The sequence below is a fragment of the Erpetoichthys calabaricus genome, chromosome 2 (assembly GCF_900747795.2).
Source record: "Erpetoichthys calabaricus chromosome 2, fErpCal1.3, whole genome shotgun sequence".
NCBI lineage: Eukaryota > Metazoa > Chordata > Cladistia > Polypteriformes > Polypteridae > Erpetoichthys > Erpetoichthys calabaricus.
In genome coordinates this window covers 112,325,855-112,348,673 of record NC_041395.2, presented here as the reverse complement: position 1 = coordinate 112,348,673, position 22,819 = coordinate 112,325,855, and the positions used below count along the sequence as shown (strand labels likewise).

Sequence of the window (22,819 nt, the reverse complement as noted above, 5' to 3'; positions counted from 1 at the left end):
TCGAAATTTCCACTTTAATCACGTAGTTTATTTTGCCATTAAAGTAGAACATCATAAACTTCATCTTAAAATCGTTTAATATACTAGTTTCTCAAGTAGCACGTTAAATGCTTTGTTCTGTATTTGATCTTCTGTGTGCTCCGTGTGTGAATCACTACGTGCTTCCGTTCTTTCTCTTTCTCTGACAGGACACAGAATCCATTACATTCGAGATATTACAGCTCTCTGAATAATTAAAATACTGAGATGTATGCGTGATACCATTTTCATGATGATAGGAATGAAAGCATGTTATTAAACATGGGAACACGGTGGCGCAGTGATTGTTCATATCTCACGCAAGAGGCTTGCTGCGCCATGTGCGACCTTCGATAAAATAATTTATTACAGAAGTACTGTCTCTTTCAAACGTACTAACCTCCAATTCCTATCCTTACTTTTTCTTTCTCCAAATACCCAATCGCCACGCAATCAGCTCTGTAATAGACGTTAAGCCATTTGTAAGCTTAGAACGCCGATTCTTCAAAACTTTTAAGGAACATTGAAATATCTTCGTAGTACATGTTTAATTATTCTATTCGTCTATCCTTCCAGTGTCGCGTCAGCACCAGCAAGAATACAGCTCAAGGCAGGAGCTATCCGTGAACTAGCTATACGCTGCGGCACCGCGTCCTCACATGTTTAACTTCATTTAAATAATCTATTGTTAATAATTAGTTTTATCTGTATACTATAAGCAACATATTCTGCTGCATTTCATCTTAAAAATGATGTTGTCATCATACGCGCTTTATAAAGTAACGCAGGTTGTGCAATATTATAACTGTAGTGTAAGTTTACAGTGAGGTGATTGTACTTATAAGTACGAACAGTTCTACAAGGAGCACTTGATGGACTGATTGAGTGCATTTAGAGTTCTTGGGATGAAACTGTTTCTGAAACGCGAGGTCCGTACAGGAAAGGCTTTGACGCTTTTTGCCGTGGTTGAGGTAGTGTGTACTTGAAACTGTATACCGATAATTCTCTTTCCGATCAGCTGCTGCTGTGATTCACACTCAGATACAGTGATATAAATACTCCGAGTGGTGCAGTGAGAGTAATATGGAACAAGATGATCCGCAGTGGCAACCCTTAACGGGAGCAGCAAAAAGAACAAGATGCAGTGAGCGTAACAACGCTAAAGCAGTTATGGTATTTGGAATACTATGGCTATTCCCTGGACCATTATATTGCTACAGGTTAATTACAATCAGATGCATTACACTAATAAACAATATGCAGTTAATTTCAGTGTATTTATAAAGCCGCGTCAGGAATGTGGAGCTAAGAAAGAAAGGGTGACCACACAGGAACAGTACCACTGCTTTGACGCTGAGTCCTGGCAGTCTGCAAAACTGAGCAGAGAAATTGTGTACGCCACGGTATGAGTTACCATGGAAATGTGCGTGGCTTTATGCCAAGTTTAGGTTTTATACATCGCGATTTGAGCGTGGAAACGTTCGTACGCAACATTTCTGTGCGTACGCACCGTTTATACATGAGGCCCCAGGCCTTTTATCTGCTTAATTGATAATGACCTAACGATGGACTTGCCCACACCTGCCCATGAAATAGCCTTTGAGTCAATTGTCCAATTACTTCTGAGCCCCTGAAATGAAGGGATTGTGTTAAAAAAAATGCTTTAGTTGCCTCACATTTTTATGCAATCGTTTTGTTCACCTCACTGAATTAAAGCTGAAAGTCTGCACTTCAACTGCATCTGAGTTGTTTCATTTAAAATTCATTGTGGTAATTTACAGAACCAAAATTACAAATAAGTAGTCTCTGTCCAAATATTTATGGACCTCAGTGTATGTATGTATGGGTTGCTTGGGGGCCACCTTGTCCTCCGTTCCCTGGGCCGAGCCAGGCTGGGCTGGGTTCATGGCTCTGTTTGGGGGTAGGCTTAGGGTTAGGAGAACGGAGGGCTGCAACAGGGGGTGCAAGGACTGATTGGGGGCCACAGGGGAGTTAGGAGAACGGAGCTGACAAGACAAAGTAGGAGGTGCATGTGCTCGCATGAGGTGTGCGCAGGAAATGGCGAAGGTTCGAGAACCCAATAGGGGATATGAACTTTAAACAACTAGAATAAAGGAGATAAAGTGTACAGCATGTGATTTTTGTGGTTTAACCAATCTGAGAATCCTTGGTTCCTGGTCTGTGATATGCAAAATTTGTGTTTAACTAACCAGTGAAGCCTCATGCTGTGTGGGCATGGTGCCTGGACTGCGATATGCAAAGTTAGTGGTTTAACCAATCGGTGACGCTTTATGCCGCGTGAGCAATGTGTGCCTTGAATGCAAATCAGGTCCGAGAGTCAAGCGTGTAAATAAGGGCTTCACCTTTTTCCGCAGTGAGTATGCCTTTTGCTAATCCAGTAGCTGCGGGGATCTCCTTTTTTGCAAACAGAAATAAAAAGAGATGACAAGCTTCCTCATGCCTGGTTCTTTGAGGTGAGTATTTCTTCTTTTTCTTCTTTTACTTCTTCTTCTTCTTCTTATTTCGTATCCTTACTTATGATTTTTCTTTTAGGTGATGATGGCTGGTAATTTAACCAACGACCAACAAGTGGATATTGAAACAATACTGGAAAACGGAGAATGCCAAAAAGGTTCAACGAAATGGATTGAACAATTTGATACACCTCCACCAAGTAGACAATTTACAGAATATGCAGTAAATTCGACAAAACTGGGTCCACCTGTAATGCTCCAAAAAGTGGTTGACCAATGAGTGTTAACAACCAGAGTGCTCCAGAAAATATAAAAAAAAAAAAAAAAAAAGCTTCCTTTCAGTTGCATATTCCCCGTAGATAAATTTGAGTCATCTAATGCAACATTTAAATTTGAAAATGTATTGGCCAAGATTTTCATGGTTATTAGAGGATGATCCGGATCGCCATTTGCAATTCTGTGAAGTGGTTATGAATGAAGAAAGACGAGGCAATGGCATCATTGATAAAATGACATGGTCAATTTAAGCTCAGTTTAAACTTTCAGATGCTATAAATCGCCACAACTGTGTCTACTATTGCACAGAAATTCCCCATGTAACAATAGAACAGTTGAATCAGCCAGGGGTTACAGTTTGGGAGAGTCTTTCGTGTAAAGGGGTACTTGGACCGTTTCCCCCCCCCCCCAGATACAACTCTTACACATGACCTTAACATGCAGAGGGACACTGTTTTACCATGATTACAGAGACCGCATCATAATGAAGACTTTTTCTTTCAACAAGACAAAGCTCCTCCACACTATGCCATAAAAGTGCGCGAGTTTCTTGATGAACAATTACCCAACAAGTGGATAGGTCGACGTGGGCCAGTGTTATGGCCAGCATGATCACCAGACCTCACCCCAATGGAGTTCTTCTTCTGGGGTGTTGTCAAAGATCTTTTCACGACAACCACATATTGTGGATGAAATGATTGGCTGCATAAGAGAAACATGTCAAGAAATTGATGACTATAAAGAATTCTGTGCCAAAGTGTGCTTGAGTGTAGCAAGTAGACTACAAGAATGTGTTAACAATGAAGCTCAACAAATTGAGCACTTATGAGATTGTATCTAAGGGGATTGTGCCATTGTGACATTCGTTTGAGTTAATAAAGCTATTGTGCCAATAAAGCTGTTGGAATAATCATAACCTGCATGTCTTTTTTTCCCCCCCCCCCCATACAAACAACTGTACCCTACTTTTGTCCACCCCTGTATATACAGATCTTTCATTTATGAAACTTGTACATACTCGCAGGGACCACCAGGAACCAAAAGAAGCATAGCTGGTGAAAACAATATTCACGTGTTTAGAGTCACAAGTGGTTTTTGTCTGGATTTCTTGCATGCATTACAGTTATCAAGGGTTCCTGGCTCTGCTTTCTCTGTAACTATGTCAGTTGTGCCCCATTTTTCTGAAATGGATGGACAGCGTCATCATCGGATCGATGGACAGCTATTACTAAATGATTCTTGTGAAGGGTTATGTTTGAAAGTGTTGCATTTGAGTGTTCATGTATGTCTTTAATGCAGCAAAACTTCATGATTTATTAGCATTTAATGATTTATAAACCCACCATGAGAAACACGTAAAAATATTAATAAAAAGCAGGTAGCACACAGAATTTTTAACCTAGGTTTGAATATATTTGAATGTTTACTTTTAATATGAATATTCAGATCTTACTGTGGTCTACTTTGACAGCCATGTACAGGAGCCCTTGTCTGCAACTCCCATTTTAGTCACAGCTGTTTGCAGAGCTGAGTTGCTGGGGATGTCACACCACACAGCTGCCAGTGACTCTATTAGATATATATATAATGCCCTGACTGTCCATGACTTGCAAAATTAAGTAGATAAAAGTTAAGCCTGAAAATCTCTGAAAAATTCATGTAGTGAGACAGGGACTTTAGTTGGAGGAGCTTTCATTAAACTGATGTCATTTGAGTTTTCATTCTGTTAAAAGCTGGTTGACATTGTGAACAACGCATAGATCTCTGTATGCCCCTTGAAACCAAGCCAAATTAGTGCAGCAAATGCAGTGTTAGACAGGTCACTTTTGTACAACTTTAACAAAATTGAGCTCAGGTGCATCCTGTTTCCCTTGATCACCCTTGAGATGTTTCTGCAGCTTAATTGGAGTCCACCTGTGATAAATTCAGTTGACTGGACATGATTTGGAAAGGCACACACCTGTCTATATAAGGTCCCACAGTTGACCGTTTATGTCGGAGCGCAAACCAAGCATGAAGTCAAAGGAATTGTCTGTAGACCTCCGAGACAGGATTGTCTCGAGGCACAAATCTGGGGAAGGTTACAGAAAAATTTCTGCTGCTTTGAAGGTCCCAATGAGCACAGTGGCCTCTATCATCCTTAAGTGGAAGAAGTTCAAAACCACCAAGACTCTTCCTAGAGCTGGCCGGCCATCTAAACTGAGCGATCGGGGTAGAAGGGCCTTAGTCAGGGAGGTGACCAAGAACCCGATGGTCACTCTGTCAGAGCTCCAGAGGTCCTCTGTGGAAAGCGGAGAACCTTCCAGAAGGACAAACATCTCTGCAGCAATCCACCAATCAGGCTTGTATGGTAGAGTGGCCAGATGGAAGCCACTCCTTAGTAAAAGGCACATGGCAGCCCACCTGGAGTTTGCTGAAAGGCACCTGAAGGACTCTCCGACCATGAGAAACAAAATTCTCTGGTCTAATAAGACAAAGATTGAACTCTTTGGTGTGAATGCCAGGCGTCACGTTTGGAGGAAACCTGGCACCATCCCTACAGTGAAGCATGGTGGTGGCAGCATCATGCTGTGGGGATGTTTTTCAGCAGCAGGAACTGGGAGACTAGTCAGGATAAAGGGAAAGATGACTGCAGCAATGTACAGAGACCTCTTGGATGAAAACCTGCTCCAGAGCGCTCTTGACCTCAGAGTGGGGTGACGGTTCATCTTTCAGCAGGACAACGACCCTAAGCACACAGCCAGGATATCAAAGGAGTGGCTTCAGGACAACTCTGTGAATGTCCTTGAGTGGCCCAGCCAGAGCCCAGACTTGAATCCGATTGAACATCTCTGGAGAGATCTTAAAATGGCTGTGCACCGACGCTTCCCATCCAACCTGATGGAGCTTGAGAGGTGCTGCAAAGAGGAATGGGCGAAACTGGCCAAGGATAGGTGTGCCAAGCTTGTGGCATCATATTCAACAAGACTTGAGGCTGTAATTGCTGCCAAAGGTGCATTGACAAAGTATTGAGCAAAGGCTGTGAATACTTATGTACATGTGATTTCTTAGTTTTTTTATTTTTAATAAATTTGCAAAAACTTCAAGTAAACTTTTTCACGTTGTCATTATGGGCTGTTGTGTGTAGAATTCTGAGGAAAAAAATGAATTTAATCCATTTTGGAATAAGGCTGTAACATCATAAAATGTGGAAAAAGTGATGCACTGTGAGTACTTTCCGGATGCACTATATAAGGTTTTTGTCTGTTGCTTTTCATATTTTCAAACTATCTGAGTAGGTTTAACTATGTTCTGTGTGTATTCTGTATTAGTCACCCCGCCTGCAATTTGGGGGACCATTAAACTACTAAGGGATAGGTTTCTCTCTTAACCTGCTGTTCCTGTGGCGAGCAGGCCACACAGTAGCCATACCTAGCCCAGAAAAGTTATCACATGTGTTCTTGTTGCCTCCAACAAGCATTTGCAGCTTGTATTTCTGAGAGAAAGCGCTGCTAATTAATAAAAGGTGGCAGATGAGAGAGAAGATTACCAATGTGGGTGTGACTTCCTCAGACACCATGTGAGCTCACTGTTACTTGACACCCTGCCTTTTTCTGCAGATTTTGACATATTTTGCTTTATTGTGTGTTGCATTTGATTTTGAGCCATTCCTTTAAAGCAGGGGTGTTGAACTCCAGGGCTGGAGGGCTGCAGTGTCTGCAGGTTATCATTCTGACCCTTTTCCTAATCCGTGACCAGTTTCCACTGCTAATTAACTCCTTTTCCTTCATTTTAATAGCCCTGTTTTTAAGGATTCATTTCTCTGAATTGATTAGTTTCTTCATTAAATGGCAGCCAAACAGAAATGAGATGTGAAACGAGCCAACAGATGACCAGCTAAACTGGGATTTCAAACTCCAACCAACTTCACTCCAACCAGTTTCTTAATGAGAAGCCAATTCTGTATTAATTAAACTCGTTATTTAATTCCATGGATTGTTGCTGCTCTCATTCTGCCACAGCAGACATTTACAAAACTGTTGATCTTTCATTTTTTTTTTTTTCTAAGAACACTGTAAAGATGTTTTGGTGACCTGAGAGATCAGCCTTACCGAGACCTTCACCTTTCTTTATTTTCAAATATTGTGTGATGGGCTAAGGTGAACTGGTCATGTGGTGGCTTGTGTCTCATTATTGTTTGGCTGCTAATTAAAGAAAAAAAAAGCAACTAAGGGGTCTGAGAAAAGTTAATTTTAACTAAGGCAAAAGCCGTTAATTAGCAGCAAAAAGTGGTCACCAATGAAGAAGATAACAACAACAACATTTATTTATATAGCACATTTTCATACAAAAAGTAGCTCAAAGTGCTTTACATAATGAAGAAAAGAAAAATAAAAGACAAAGTAAGAAATTAAAATACGACAACATTAGTTAACATAGAAAAGGAGTAAGGTCCGATGGCCAGGGTGGACAGAAAAAATAAAAAAAACTCCAGAAGGCTGGAGAAAAAAATAAAATCTGTAGGGGTTCCAGGCCACGAGACCACCCAGTCCCTTCTGGGCATTCTACCTAACATAAATGAAATAGTCCTCTTTGTAGTTAGGGTTCTCACGGAGTCACTTGATGCTGATGGTCATACAGACTTCTGGCTTTTAATCCATCCATAATTGTTGGAACATCATGGTGCTTTCAGTAGATGCGCCACCACCAACAGGACACCGGAAAAGGAAACAGAAGAGAGAGTAGGGGTTAGTACAGATTTTGAATGAATAGTTATTATAATGGATATACAGAGTATCAGGATTAAATTACAGTGAAGTTATGAGAAGGCCATGTTAAAATAATGTGTTTTCAGCAGTTTTTTGAAGTGCTCCACTGTATTAGCCTGGCGAATTCCTACTGGCAGGCTATTCCAGATTTTAGGTGCATAACAGCAGAAGGTCGCCTCACCACTTCTTTTAAGTTTTGCTCTTGGAATTCTAAGGATGGTCAGAATGAAAACTTGTAGCCACTGTGGCCCTCCAGGACTGGAGTTCGACACCCAAGCTTTAAAGTTAACCGCCACCTTATCGTGGTGGAGGGGTTTGCGTGTCCCAATGATCCTAGGAGCTCTGTTGTCCGGGGCTTTATGCCCCTGGTAGGGCCACCCAAGGCAAACTGGTCCCAGGTGAGGGATGAGACAAAGAGCAGTTAAACAAACCTCCTATGATGAAAGACAACTTTGGACGGCGTTTTCCCTTGCCCGGACGCGGGTCACCAGGGCCCTCCTCTGGAGCCAGGCCTGGAGGTGGGGCTCGATGGCGAGCGCCTGGTGGCTGGGCCTGCACCCATGGGGCTCGGCCGGGCACAGCCCGAAGAGGCAACGTGGGTCCCCCTTCCCATGGGCTCACCACCTATGGGAGGGGCCAAGGAGGTCGGGTGAAGTGTGAGTTGGGTGGTGGCCGAAGGCGGGGACCTTGGCGGTCCGATCCTCAGTTACAGAAGCTGGCTCTTGGGACGTGGAATGTCACCTCTCTGAAGGGAAAGGAGCCTGAGCTAGTGCGCGAAGTTGAGAGGTACCAGCTAGATATAGTCGGACTCACCTCGACGCACAGTTTGGACTCTGGAACCAATCTCCTTGAGAGGGGCTGGACTCTGTACCACTCTGGAGTTGCCCCCGGTGAGAGGCACCGAGCAGGTGTGGGTATACTTATTTCCCCCCGACTTGGAGCCTGTACATTGGGGTAGCCTCCCTTCGCCTTCGGGTGGGGGGACGGGTTCTAACTGTTGTTTGTGCGTATGCGCCGAACAGCAGTCTGGAGTAAACCACCCTTTTTGGAGTCCCTGGAGGAGGTGCTAGAGGGCATACCTTCTGGGGACTCCCTCGTTCTGCTGGGGAGACTTCAATGCTCACGTGGGCAATGACAGTGAGACCTGGAAGGGCGTGATTGGGAGGAATGGCCCCCCCGATCTGAACCAGAGCGGTGTTTTGTTATTGGACTTCTGTGCTCGTCACGGATTGTCCATAACGAACACCATGTTCAAGCATAGGGGTGTTCATATGTGCACTTGTCACCAGGACACCCTAGGCCTCAGTTCGATGATCGACTTTGTGGTCGTGTTGTCGGACTTGCGGCCACATGTCTTGGACACTCGGGTGAAGAGAGGGGCGGAGCTGTCAACTGATCACCACCTGGTGGTGAGTTCGCTTCGATGGTGGAGGAGGATGCCGGTCAGGCGTGGTAGGCCCAAACGTGTTGTGAGGGTCTGCTGGGAACGTCTGGCAGAGCCCCCTGTCAGAAGTAGCTTCAACTCCCACCTCTGGCAGAACTTCGACCACATCCCGAGGGAGGTGGGGGACATTGAGTCCGAATGGGCCATGTTCCGTGCCTCTATTGTTGAGGCAGCTGACCGGAGCTGTGGCCGTAAGGTGGTCGGTGCCTGTCGTGGCGGCAATCCCCGAACCCGTTAGTGGACACCGGCGGTGAAGGATGCCGTCAAGCTGAAGGAGTCCTACAGGACCCTTTTGTCCTGTGGGACTCTGGAGGCAGCTGATAGGTACCGGCAGACCAAGCGGAATGTGGCTTTGGTGGTTGCCGAGGCAAAAACTCGGGTGTGGGAGGAGTTTGGGGATGCCATGGAGAACGACTTTCGGACGGCTTCGAGAAGATTCTGGTCCACTGTCCGGCGTCTCAGGAGGGGAAGCAGTGCAGTGTCAACACTGTATATGGTGGGGATGGTGCGCTGCTGACCTCGACTCGGGACGTTGTGGGTCGGTGGGGGGAGGACTTCGAAGACCTCCTCTATCCCACTAACATGCCTTCCAATGAGGAAGCAGAGCCTGGGGACTCAGAGGTGGGCTCCCCCATCTCTGGGATTGAGGTCACCGAGGTGGTCAAAAAACTCCTTGGTGGCAGGGCCCCGGGGGTGGATGAGATACGCCCGGAGTTCCTCAAGGCTCTGGATGTTGTAGGACTGTTTTGGTTGACACGCCTCTGCAACATCGCATGGACATCAGGGACAGTGCCTCTGGATTGGCAGACCGGGGTGGTGGTCCCCCTCTTTAAGAAAGGGGACTGGTGGGTGTGTTCCAACTACAGAGAGATCACACTCCTCAGCCTCCCTGGAAAAGTCTATTCAGGGGTCCTGGAGAGGACGGTCCGTCGGATAGTCGAGCCTCGGATTCAGGAGGAACAGTGTGGTTTTCGTCCTGGTCGCGGAACAGTGGACCAGCTCTATACCCTTAGCAGGGTCCTGGAGGGTGCATGGGAGTTTGCCCAACCAGTCTACATGTGTTTTGTGGACTTGGAAAAGGCATTTGACCGTGTCCCTCGGGGAATCCTGTGGGGGGTACTCCGAGAGTATGGGGTACCGGCAACCCTGATAAGGGCTGTTCGGTCCCTGTACGATCGGTGCCAGAGCTTGGTCCGCATTGCCGGCAGTAAGTTGAACCCGTTTCCAGTGAGCGTTGGACTCCGCCAGGGCTGCCCTTTGTCAATGATTCTGTTCATAACTTTAATGGACAGAATTTCTAGGCGCAGCCAGGGCGTTGAGGGGGTCCGGATTGGTGGGCTCAGGATTGGGTCACTGCTTTTTGCAGATGATGATGTCCTGTTTGCTTCACCAGGCCATGATCTTCAGCTCTCTCTGGATCAGTTCGCAGCCGAGTGTGAAGCGGCTGGCATGAGAATCAGCACTTCCAAATCCGAGACCATGGTCCTCAGCCGGAAAAGGGTGGAGTGCCCTCTCAGGGTTGGTAGCGAGATCCTGCCCCAAGTGGAGGAGTTCAAGTATCTCGGGGTCTTGTTCACGAGTGAGGGAAGAATGGAGCGTGAGATCGACAGGCAGATCGGTGCGGCATCCGCAGTAATGCGGGCTCTGCATCGGTCTGTCGTGGTGAAAAAGGAGCTGAGCCGCAAGGCGAAGCTCTCAATTTACCAGTTGATCTATGTTCCTACCCTCACCTGTGGTCATGAGCTATGGGTAGTGACCGAAAGAACAAGATCGCGAATACAAGCGGCTGAAATGAGTTTCCTCCGCAGGGTGTCTGGGCTTTCCCTTAAAGATAGGGTGAGAAGCTCAGTCATCCGGGAGGGGCTCAGAGTAGAGCCGCTGCTCCTCCGCATCGAGAGGAGTCAGATGAGGTGGCTCGGGCATCTGATCAGGATGCCTCCTGGACGCCTCCCTGGTGAGGTGTTCTGGGCACGTCTAACCGGGAGGAGGCCCCGGGGAAGACCCAGGACACGCTGGAGGGACTATGTCTCTCGGCTGGCCTGGGAACGCCTTGGGATTCTCCCAGAAGAGCTAGAAGAAGTGGCCGGGGAGAGGGAAGTCTGGGCATCTCTGCTCAAGCTGCTGCCCCCGCGACCTGACCTCGGATAAGCGGAAGACGATGGATGGATGGATGGAGATTGGTTAGGTCATCCAAACCTCTACCTTATGTGCCATTAAGAATTTACGGAACATAAGCACAATCACCATTTTATTCCACATCTTTGAACTTTTGGACGCTTGATTGTGTTTTCAATTACGTTTTCTGCCTGTTCTCAAGTGAATTCTTGAGCAACATGTACTGTTTGTTCTGCTTATTGTACAAGTATTGCCTCCCCACTTAAGCTGCATTTTATCTTTGTATAGTAAACCACTGGAACTGTAGCCACAATGAAAGATGCTATATAAAGTCAAATTGACTGATTAGAGATGAACATAAACCTTGAATAGCTGGACTGAAAGTTCTTTTTGTATCGCTTTCAAAACCAATTGGGTGACCGCATTCTCAAGTGCGGAACGATAAACAGAGACAGGAAGAAGCAGTTTCAGGGTGGAAGTGTTCAGGGGTGGAGAAGAGTGCCAGCGAGTGATCGATAGGCCATGTAGTGGTGTGCTGCTTTCTTCAAAAATTAAACTATGGTGGAAGAGGTCAAGTGTGACTAGCTAGCTGCTGGGGAGAAGTTAAAATGTATGCCTGTTACCCAGAAAAAAAACACATATTTGAGAAATGCCCAACAAAATGCTGCTTCAGCTCTACCTCCTCATTTATTCCCACTTGACTTCCATCCATCCATCCATTTTCCAACCCGCTGAATCCGAACACAGGGTCACGGGGGTCTGCTGGAGCCAATCCCAGCCAACACAGGGCACAAGGCAGGAAACAATCCTGGGCAGGGTGCCAACAAAGAGAAAAACTATTTTGACTTTGAAATAGTAAAAGTGCATTGAGAAATTGGAAAATAAACTGCTCACTTATTGGTTTTACTATTTATGACAGTGCCACAGAATGACATGTGGATATTTCTATATTTACTTATCATTTTCAAGTTTCCTTAATCAAGGTTTTTGATGTGACAGGACTATCCCAGCAGCCCTGTTTACATTTACATCATTTAGCAGACGCTCTTATCCAGAGCGACTTACAACAGTGTTTGTTAGTTTTTTCGCATACCCCTTGGGGTCAGAGCACAGGGTCAGCCATTGTACAGCGCCCCCTGGAGCAATTACAGGTTAAGGGCCTTGCTCAAGGGCCCAGCAGAGTAGGATCTCTTTTGGCAGTGACGGGGATTCGAACCGGCAACCTTCGGGATACCAGCGCAGATCCTTAGCCTCAGAGCCACCACTCCGCACTGGATGCAAGTCATTTCCCAACTTTGGAAATAATAGTTAAAACAGAAATAATTTAAAGTTTAAAAAAGTAATACATTTCAGTTGTAATGCTTTTACAACTAAATATTGTTCTTTGAGTGAATTTCATTTCCATATTCCTGTTTAAGCAATATTCATTTATACAGTCTAAAAGAGTTTGTCCCATGTTTAAAAAATTGTATGAAATGTGTTTGTACTTGTGGCATTTTTTGGATAGAGGAGCACCACTGTTGAGTTGCAATTGCAAGTCATAAAAGGTGATTTCCAGTTGTAATCTGTCCATCCTTTTTCAAACCCACTTTTTTAGTCTAAAGTTGCTGGAAGCCGGTGCCCACCCTAGCTGCATTTATCTTAAGGTTGAACAGTACCTGGATGGGACAGCAGAACACATAATGCAGGAGGAAATCACCTGTAGACACAGGTTTATAGTTTTTGGTTTTTTTTTTTAACCCAGTTGTCTTTACAATGGCAGCGCACATAGTTGCAGCGGCTCTGTGCTGTCCTCTTTGGAGTTTTGTTTTGTGTGTGTGTGTATGTGTGTTGATTTTAGTTCGTTCTACATCCTGTTGGGCGAACATATACTACAACCGAGACTATCTTCTTAAGATTGGAGTCTGCTGTGAGGGGTTTGTTACGGCGGAATTCATTCACTTGCACAGCGTTCCGGTGGATAGTTTCCTCCGCAGGGAGGCTCCCCGTGGATTACCATCCCCAGAGGCCGACGCCGAAGGCAGCGCAGAGAGAGGAAGCAGAAGCGAGGATGCAGGGCCGGTGCGCTAGCCTACAGAGAGAGCCTCACAAAACCTCCACTTCCCAGCCTTTATCTCGCTAAAGCCAGATCTATTGTCAACAAGATGGATGAACTGAGGCTTCAGGTTGCATCAGACCGCATGATCAAGGACAGTAGCTTGTTTGTGTTCACAGAAACCTGGCTCCATTCATGCATACCGGACTCAGCTATTTAGCTAAGAGGTTATACATCGCGGCACTATGACAGGACTAGAGACTCCGTAAGAGCAGAGGAGGGTGTGTGTGTGTGCATCAATAATAACTGGTGCATGGACGCAGTGATAGTGGATAGCCATTTCTCCCCTGACTTGGAGTATATGACTGTGAAATGTAGACCTATCTATTTACCGCAGGAGTTCAATGTGGTATGTAGGTCTATCTATTTACCGCTGGGAGTTCAATGTGGTAATGATCACCTCAACCATACATTCCACCCCCTGCTAATGCTAACTTGGCTATGAGACATTTATACAGCAGCATTAGCAGCCAACAGAGCCGTTACCCTGATGCAGTTTTCATTATCGCAGGGGACTTTAATCACATGGATTTACGGTGCATCCAGAAAGTATTCACAGCGCTTCACTTTTTCCACATTTTGTTACGTTACAGCCTTATTCCAAAATGGATTAAATTCATTTTTTTCCTCAGAATTCTACACACAACACCCCATAATGACAACGTGAAAAAAGTTTACTTGAGGTTTTTGCAAATTTATTAAAAATAAAAAAATTGAGAAAGCACATGTACATAAGTATTCACAGCCTTTGCCATTAAGCTCAAAATTGAGCTCAGGTGCATCCTGTTTCCCCTGATCATCCTTGAGATGTTTCTGCAGCTTAATTGGAGTCCACCTGTGGTAAATTCTGTTGACTGGACATGATTTGGAAAGGCACACACCTGTCTATATAAGGTCCCACAGTTGACAGTTCATGTCAGAGAACAAACCAAGCATGAAGTCAAAGGAATTGTCTGTAGACCTCCGAGGCAGGATTGTCTTGAGGCACAAATCTGGGGAAGGTTACAGAAAAATTTCTGCTGCTTTGAAGGTCCCAATGAGTACAGTGGCCTCCATCATCCGTAAGTGGAAGAAGTTCGAAACCACCAGGACTCTTCCTAGAGTTGGCCGGCCATCTAAACTGAGCGATCGGGGGAGAAGGGCCTTAGTCAGGGAGGTGACCAAGAACCCGATGGTCACTCTGTCAGAGCTCCAGAGGTCCTCTGTGGAGAGAGGAGAACCTTCCAGAAGGACAACCATCTCTGCATCAATCCACCAATCAGGCCTGTATGGTAGAGTGGCCAGACGGAAACCAAGCCTTAGTAAAAGGCACATGGCAGCCCACCAGGAGTTTGCCAAAAGGCACCTGAAGGACTCTCGGACCATGAGAGAAAATTCTCTGGTCTGATGAGACAAAGATTGAACTCTTTGGTGTGAATGCCAGGCGTCACATTTGGAGGAAACCAGGCACCGCTCATCACCAGGCCAATACCATCCCTACAGTGAAGCATGGTGGTGGCCGCATCATGCTATGGGTATGCTTTTCAGTGGCAGGAACTGGGAGACTAGTCAGGATAAACGGAAAGATGACTGCAGCAATGTACAGAGACATCATGGATGAAAACCTGCTCCAGAGCGCTCTTAACCTCAGACTGGGGCAACGGTTCATCTTTCAGCAGGACAACGACCCTAAGCACACAGCCAAGATATCAAAGGAGTGGCTTCAGGACAACTCTGTGAATGTCCTTGAGTGGCCCAGCCAGAGCCCAGACTTGAATCCGTTTGAACATCTCTGGAGAGATCTTAAAATGGCTGTGCACCGACGCCTCCCATCCAACCTGATGGAGCTTGAGAGGTGCTGCAAAGAGGAATGGGCGAAACTGGCCAAGGATAGGTGTGCCAAGCTTGTGGCATCATATTCAAAAAGACTTGAGGCTGTAATTGCTGCCAAAGGTGCATCGACAAAGTATTGAGCAAAGGCTGTGAATACTTATGTACATGTGATTTCTCAGTTTTTTTATTTTTAATAAATTTGCAAAAACCTCAAGTAAACTTTTTTCACGTTGTCATTATGGAGTGTTGTGTGTAGAATTCTGAGGATAAAAATGAATTTAATCCATTTTGGAATAAGGCTGGAACATAACAGAATGTGGAAAAAGTGATGCGCTGTGAATACTTTCTGGATGCACTGTAAAAGCAGTGCTCCCCAAATTCCACCAGCACGTAAAGTGTGCTACTAGAGGAGCCGACACACTGGACAAGGTATACTCAAACATCAAGCTGGGCTACAGAGCTAAACAGCTTCCACACCTGGCCCAGTCTGACCACATGTCACTGCTGATGATTCCTACATACACCCCTCTCTGCAAATCTGCTCTTACCACCAAAAGATGCATCAGAACCTGGCCTGATAATGCCTCTCTGCAGCTGCAGGACTGCTTCAGCAGGACTAACTGGGACATTTTGAAAGTCCATACCTGGAACTCTACACAGACAGTGTATTGTGCTACATCAAAACCTGCATTGACACTCTCACAGTGGAGAAACATATCTGTGTCTATCCAAACCAGAAGCCCTGGATGACAAGAGAGGTTCAGCGGCTGCTAAAGGAAAGGAACACTGCCTTTAGGTGTGATGACAAGGTGCTCTACAGCATGACACGGTCCAACCTGAAGAGAGGCATCAGAAAGGCTAAGAGGGACTACATGAAAAGGAGTGAGGAGCACATGGACAGTAATAACAGCAGGCAGGTTTAGCAGGGAGTCCAGCACTTCACCAACTACAGGACCAGCCATGGAGCTGCTGAAGGTGACGCCTCAATAGCAGAGGAGATGAACCACTTCTTTGCTCTCTTTGAAATGGAACTACCAGAGGCAGCTTTTACACACGCAGCAGCAACTCACAACAACATCTCCCCCTCCCTTAGGGTGGAGGAACACAAGGTGAGATGCTCATTCCAGGCTGTCAATCCTAGGAAGGCAGCAGGTCCCAACGGTGTCCCTGGACATAGGTGGAGGAGCTGTGCAGAGCAGCTGGATGGGGTCTTTACAAAGATCTTTAACCTGTCACTGTCCCAGGCGTCAGTTCCTCCCTGTCTGAAATCCTCCATCTTACTCCCTTTACCAAAAAAATCACCCATAACCTGCCTGAATGACTATCAGCCAGTAGCGCTCACCCAAGTGTTGTTGAAGTGTTTTTAGAGACTGGTCCGGAGTCATATCATGTCCTTCATCCCTCCCACCTTTGATGCACACCAATTTGCTTACAGGGCTAATAGGTCTACTTGAGGACGCTGTTGCTGCTGCTCTCCATGCTACCCTGTCCCATCTGGAGCACCAGGGGAGCTACGCACGCCTCTTCTTTATTGATTTTAGCGTTGCTTTTAACACCATCCTCCCTCACAGATCGGTGTGCAAGCTGCTAGCCCTGGGACTCCTGTATTCCACCTGTTTATGGATTAAATACTTCCTGACAGACCGCACACAAAGGGTTAGGGTGAGCCCTCACATCTCCTCGGCCATCAGCATCAGCACTGGCTCTCCTCAGGGGTGTGTGCTGAGCCCCCTGCTCTTCATGCTGTACACACATGATTGCTCCCCCACCCACCACAGCAACACCATCGTCAAATTTGCAGACAACACCACTGTGGTAGGGCTCATCTCTGGGGAGGATGAATCCACCTACAGGGATGAAGTGGAGCGGCTGACAGCATGGTGCACTGACATTTACATTTACATCATTTAGCAGACGCTCTTATCCAGAGCGACTTACAACAGTGCTTAGTAATCTACGACTGTTCTTCAGTCTTTAAGGCTAGGATTAAATCTACTGTCATTAAACAAGTTACCGCTGACCAAGTTGTACACAAAACCATGCTAGAAGAAAATAGTAAGTTGTTAGTACAAAAATTTTTTTTTTTTTTTTTTTTTTTTTTTTTTTGAGAAAAGGGTAGAAAAGAGTATGGGGACCCCAAGTGCTGTTTAAAGAAGTGTGTCTTCAGACGACGTTTGAAGACAGTGAGGGTCTCCGCTGTTCGTACAGCAAGAGGAAGTTCGTTCCACCACTGAGGAGCCAACACTGCAAAGTGTCTTGATGCATGTCGTCCTCTTCTTTTAAGTAAGGGTGGTTCGAGACGAGCAGTGCTTGATGTTCTGAGAGAGCGAGAAGTGACACGCTGCTTAACCAGTGCTGATATGTAAGGTGGTGCAGTTCCAGTTTTGGCCTTAAAGGCAAGTGTTAGGGTTTTGAACCTGATGCGGGCAGCCACAGGGAGCCAGTGCAGGTTCCGCAGCAGAGGTGTAGTGTGTGAGAATTTGCGAATATTAAAAATGAGTCTTGCAGCTGCATTCTGGATCAATTGAAGTGGTCGTGTTGCCTTTAGTGAAAGTCCAGACATCAGAGAGTTGCAGTAGTCCAGCTTAGAGATGACCAAGGTCTGGACAAGAAGCTGAGTAGCCTCTGTAGTGAGAAAGGGGCGGATTCTCCTGATGTTGTAAAGAAGATATCTGCAGGACCTGGAGAGGTTGCTGATGTGTGGAGAAAAAGACAAGTCTTCATCTAGAGTGACACCAAGACTTCTTGCAGTTTTTGAGGGGACGATAACCGAGTTGTCAAAAGAGATTGCAAGGTCAAGATTCGGAGAGGAGTTGCCTTTGATGTACAAGAATTCAGTCTTGCTGGGATTCAACTTGAGGTGGTGGGAAGTCATCCAAGAGGAGATATCAGCAAGGCAGTTTGAGATGCGGGTTGAGACCTGCTGGTCATCTGGTGGAAAGGAGAGAATGAGTTGAGTGTCATCCGCATAGCAGCAACCTGCTCCTGAACACAAGTAAGACCAAGGAGCTCATTGTGGACTGCAGGAAAAGGAAAACTGACATCAAACCACTCTACATCGAAGGGGACTGTGTGGAGAGGGTGTCATACTTCCGCTTCCTGGGAGTCAATATCATGGAAGATCTGTCCTGGGGTGTGAACACAGCTGAGCTGGCAAAAAAGGCTCAGCAGAGACTTCATTTCCTGAGAGTCCTCAGGAAAAATAACATCCCCCAAAAATTGCTGGTGTCCTTTCTATCGCTGCTCTTTCAAGTGTATCCTGTGCTACTGCCTCTGCGTGTGGTTTTCCAGCTGCACAACAGCGCAGAGGAAAACACTTTAGCATACTTCAGCGGATCGTAAAGACTGCCCAGCAGATCATCAGCTGTTCTTTACCCTCTCTGGATGAACTGCACAGCTCTCTCTGTCTCAGGAAAGCAGAAAAAAACATAAGACTCCTCACACCCCGCTCATGACATGTTCCAACTGTTGCCATTAGGCAAAAGATATAGAAGCATCAAAACAAAGACTAATAGATTGAATAACAGCTTCTACCCTGTTGCTATTAGGGCACTGAATGCCACCTAATCACCTCCAATGCAGCAGTGCAATAGATGACATCTTGTGCAATAGTGTTCATGTGCAATTAAGGTCTTATGTTGAATGTTTGTGTTCTACCTTATTTCTTCTTATCCGTTTAATTATATTTTATTTATATTTTGACACTACAGGGACTGCACCTAATTTCGTTGTATTTGTTGCAATGACAATAAAGATATTCTGATTTCTGAAATTGCACACTGTGCCTTGACATACTGTAAATAAGATGAAAAAGCCATGTTCGTAAAGTGAAGAGAACATGCTGTGAAGGCAATAAGAACTAAAACCTAGGAAAAAAGTATGTAGAACACTCATCTTTGTTTAAACACTCTGCATTTCTCAACACGCTAAAAATTCTTTGTTTGCTAACAGTATTTTTATATAACTATTTCTCTGCCTGAATTGCTTCATACAGCCAAGCTATGCACACCACACTGACTTTTTACCCAGTTTTGAATATTACGTGTGCCATAGTTAATTCTGTACAGGACTGCAAAGGGCCCTTTTTTGTTGAGTTTTATTTTGCACATCTCCAGTTGCTCAGGTATTGTATTTTGAGCATGCAGTTTTAGTTTTCTGACTTCCCTTATCCCAGTAAGTTCCCATCAGATAGGAATGATGCTTGGGACATCACAGAAAAATTCCACCTGTGGGTCCTGAGCTTCACCACCACTAACCATTAACTTTAGATTACTAAATCCATACTTAAGAGCATATTCCTTCTTCTCACAAGTACATCATTGTTACTCAATAATTGATTATTTCTGTATAGATAACAATTTCTTGCCCACGATTAAATCTTGAAAATACGACACTATTGTTATCTCCAACCATGCCCCTGTGATCATGGAGCTCACATCTCTATGCCCCACATACTCCTCTCGCAGCTGGCGTCTTAACCCCATGTTATTAGCTGATGAGAACTGTACAGAATTTATCCATCCATCCATTTTCCAACCCGCTGAATCCGAACACAGGGTCACGGGGGTACAGAATTTATATCCAAGCAATTTTGATTCCTATTTAGAGACAAATGCATCCTCTGAGGTTTCTGCAGGAATACTCTGGGAAACTCTGAAGGCATTTTTAAGAGGACAGATTATCTCATGTCTTTCCCACAAAAATAAATTGGAAACCAAGACGGCCTCAGAGTTAATCAGTGAAATTACCAGAATAGATCAACAACATGCCAGGTCTCCAAATTAGGCACTTTTTAGGAAAAAACAGGCTTTACAATCACAACTCAACCTCTTGACAACAAAAGAAACAGAACAACTCATTTTTAAATCGCGACATCATTACAATGAACACGGAGAGAAGGCTAACAAGATCTTGGCGCAACAAATCCACAAGCAGGAAGTTCGCAATGCAATATCAGTAATCGACAATACAGACGGAGATAGAATCATTGGCCATGAAAATAAAATGCAAACATTTAGAAATTACTATAAGTCCTTATATTCTACTCAGTTTAAAGAACACAGGACACAATCTAATGCGTTTTTTTGATGATGGATACCATAGCTAGATACACACTGCAGCAGAGTTTCAAATGTATTTTTCAGTCCTGGCAATCCTTGTTACTGTTTGCTTCAACAATGCATAAATTACACTTTTTGATCTTCTCTCTGTCCCAAAGCCCTCCTGTGCAACTCTCGAAGTGATACTCACTGAGTTCCATGTTCCCTTCTTTCTGGAAGTGCTGGTATTGAGGTACAAACTGCACTTCACTTTTATCTTTACTTTTACTGAACTTAAGGGTGACAGTGTGGCTTACTAGTTCTGCTTCAAAGCACCAGAAAAGAGTTTGCATTCAACTCTACATTTTTGATTGGGATTTTCACCTTGTAGTCTGTTTTTCATCCCACAGCTCAAAAACAGGTAAATTAGCTCAGAAGGCAACTATAAATTGACGCTCTATCAGTATACCCTGTATACGCCCTCTAATGAACTGGTAACTTATCTAGGTTGATGTGTGTCCACATACTGTAAACCTGAGCATTTCAAGTTACATAGTACAGTTGCTTTTTTCTTATGCCGGGGTAGATTTTGATAATGGTGGGGAAAAGAATAAATAATACTCCGTCCAGCAAAGCCACAATGTTGTATAGTGTGAAGCATACATTTTCTTTTACATTTGCTAATAAAGACCAAGTAGGTCATGAGTGGCCATTTGTCAGCATCTGTCAAACAAATTAGAAATACAGTCGACCCTCGATATACGACATGACATGCGAACAATTTGGTTTATGACCAACCTTTTTGTTTTGAATTACAACCAACGTTTTGAGTTACGACCCGAATGCAGTCACGTGTATCCACTTGTGCGATTGTAAACAAACAGCCGAGAGCGTTCGTAAGCATCAGTCAGAGCCCAGATACGTGTGTTTGTGGACGTAATTTCAGTCAGTGCAGTGATTTATATAATTTATTTCGATAATTGCTATCAAAATGGCCCCAAAAAAGCTAGAATAGAAACTAAGGAAGGAAGAGAACTTAACGAAGTAGTGTTTCTGGTAAATTATGCACATTATACAACCCTTTTTTAATGTGAATAGGTTAAGTAAGTGTTGCTGTTGGAGGTTCAGAATGCATTATGGGTATTTCCATTATTTCTTATGGGAAAAATAGTCTTGAGTTACAACCAGCCCTCGCGAACGAATCGAGTTCGTAAGTCAAGGGTCCACTGTAAGTAAGAAGTGAATTCGAGAGATGCTGTTGACTCAAAGGTGTAAGATAGTGCTTTCTGAGCATTTGCTACCATGTATTACATAAAAGGTAATTCGAAATCGACTGTGAGAAGTTCAAGAACAGCAGGTTCCAGTCTGTTTCAACTCACAGATCACAACTGGCATATGCAGTATGACATCTCAATTCTTGAATGTTTACTTTTTCTGATGTCTTTTAGTATTGCACAGTATAAAAGTCTTTCTGACATGTTTACTCCTTTTCCAGGTTATTTCATTATTCTCTACATTGTTTTGTACTCTTAAGTGGTGTACAACAGTCTGATTAAGCAGCATATGACATCACCAGTAACGAATGTATAAGCCTACCCACTGAACGCTTTGACCTTGGGGTGATCGCCAGGTATTGAACCATTCTCCTTTCAAAAGTGATACAAGTCATGATGTTATGGCAATGTAAGGCCACAGAGCTGCACAGGGGATAAATGAGCATCAGGTTCAAATTCGGTATGTCTCTAGTTGCTGCACTCCACAGAAAGTTACTTGTGTGTCTCCTAAAACACTCTTTGTCTCCTTTGAGGTTTAGTATCTGGCATAAAGATCCATATCTTTTTGCTTAGTCCACTGTTGTTTCTGAAGACCAAACCACTAAACTCTTCACTTGCCTTAATAGTGTTTTGGTTTTTTTTTTTGTGTGTGTTACAGGAGGAAGTCACCCTCCCGCTTCGCTCCAAGAGGCCTTCTCCCAGTGGACTCTGTTGCCTCAGCTTTGGTTTGGTTGCCTTCATGTCATTCTTGGTGTTGGCATCCATTTATGTCTACAGATACTACTTTAGTGCTCAGGTAATGTGTTTTTGGCTTGTACTGCATGTATCCTAATGTGCTTATCTGGCAGATGTGAACTGAGACTTACAATCTGAGTTAACACAATACACAGTTGTTAAATGAATATTTGATTTATTGAAGTAAAAAAGTTCACAGAGACGTATATTATCCATATGAAAAAGTAATTGTCCCTGTAAACATACTTGGTTGTGCTACCCTCAGCAGCAACAACTACAATCAAAAACCTACAGTAACAAGAGATCAGTCCTTGGAATTGAACATGAATAAGCAAAAAAGGGGGAAATTGGGAAGGTGGCAAATACAGTCATGCTCATAAGTTTGCATACCCTGGTAGAATCTGTGAAATATTGGCCATTGTAATATAAGTAATCATGCAGAAAGCTTTCCTTTTAATTAGGGACTGTGCTCACGTGAGGGAATTTATTATCACATAATCTTATTTGCCCCTTTTTAAATCATAAATTGAAGTTATCCAAATGGGCCTGATCAAAAGTTTACATAGCCTTGAATGTTGGGGTTGATAATATATACACAACTTCAAGGTTCAAACTAAAGGTAATTAAGGGAGAGTGTCCACGCCTGTAACCTCTTGGATTGTAATCTGTGTCTGTGTATAAATAGTCAATTTAAACTCATGTAGAGCTGCACTGACTTTGCTGGGGATACCAAGCAAAAAAAAAAAAAATACTGTAAAAGGACCTGCGAGAAAAGGTTGTTGATTTGTA

General features: G+C 44.4%; 1 protein-coding gene across 1 annotated transcript in view; it reads left to right on the top strand.

The window, feature by feature from the left end:
* Nucleotides 1-22,819, top strand: part of LOC114646264 (integral membrane protein 2C-like) — a 50,606-nt gene that overhangs the window by 13,628 nt on the left and 14,159 nt on the right. Inside the window, exon 2 of the mRNA XM_028794381.2 lies at nucleotides 21,954-22,091. Coding sequence (XP_028650214.1) covers nucleotides 21,954-22,091 — 138 coding nt within the window. The remainder of the gene's footprint in view (nucleotides 1-21,953; nucleotides 22,092-22,819) is intronic.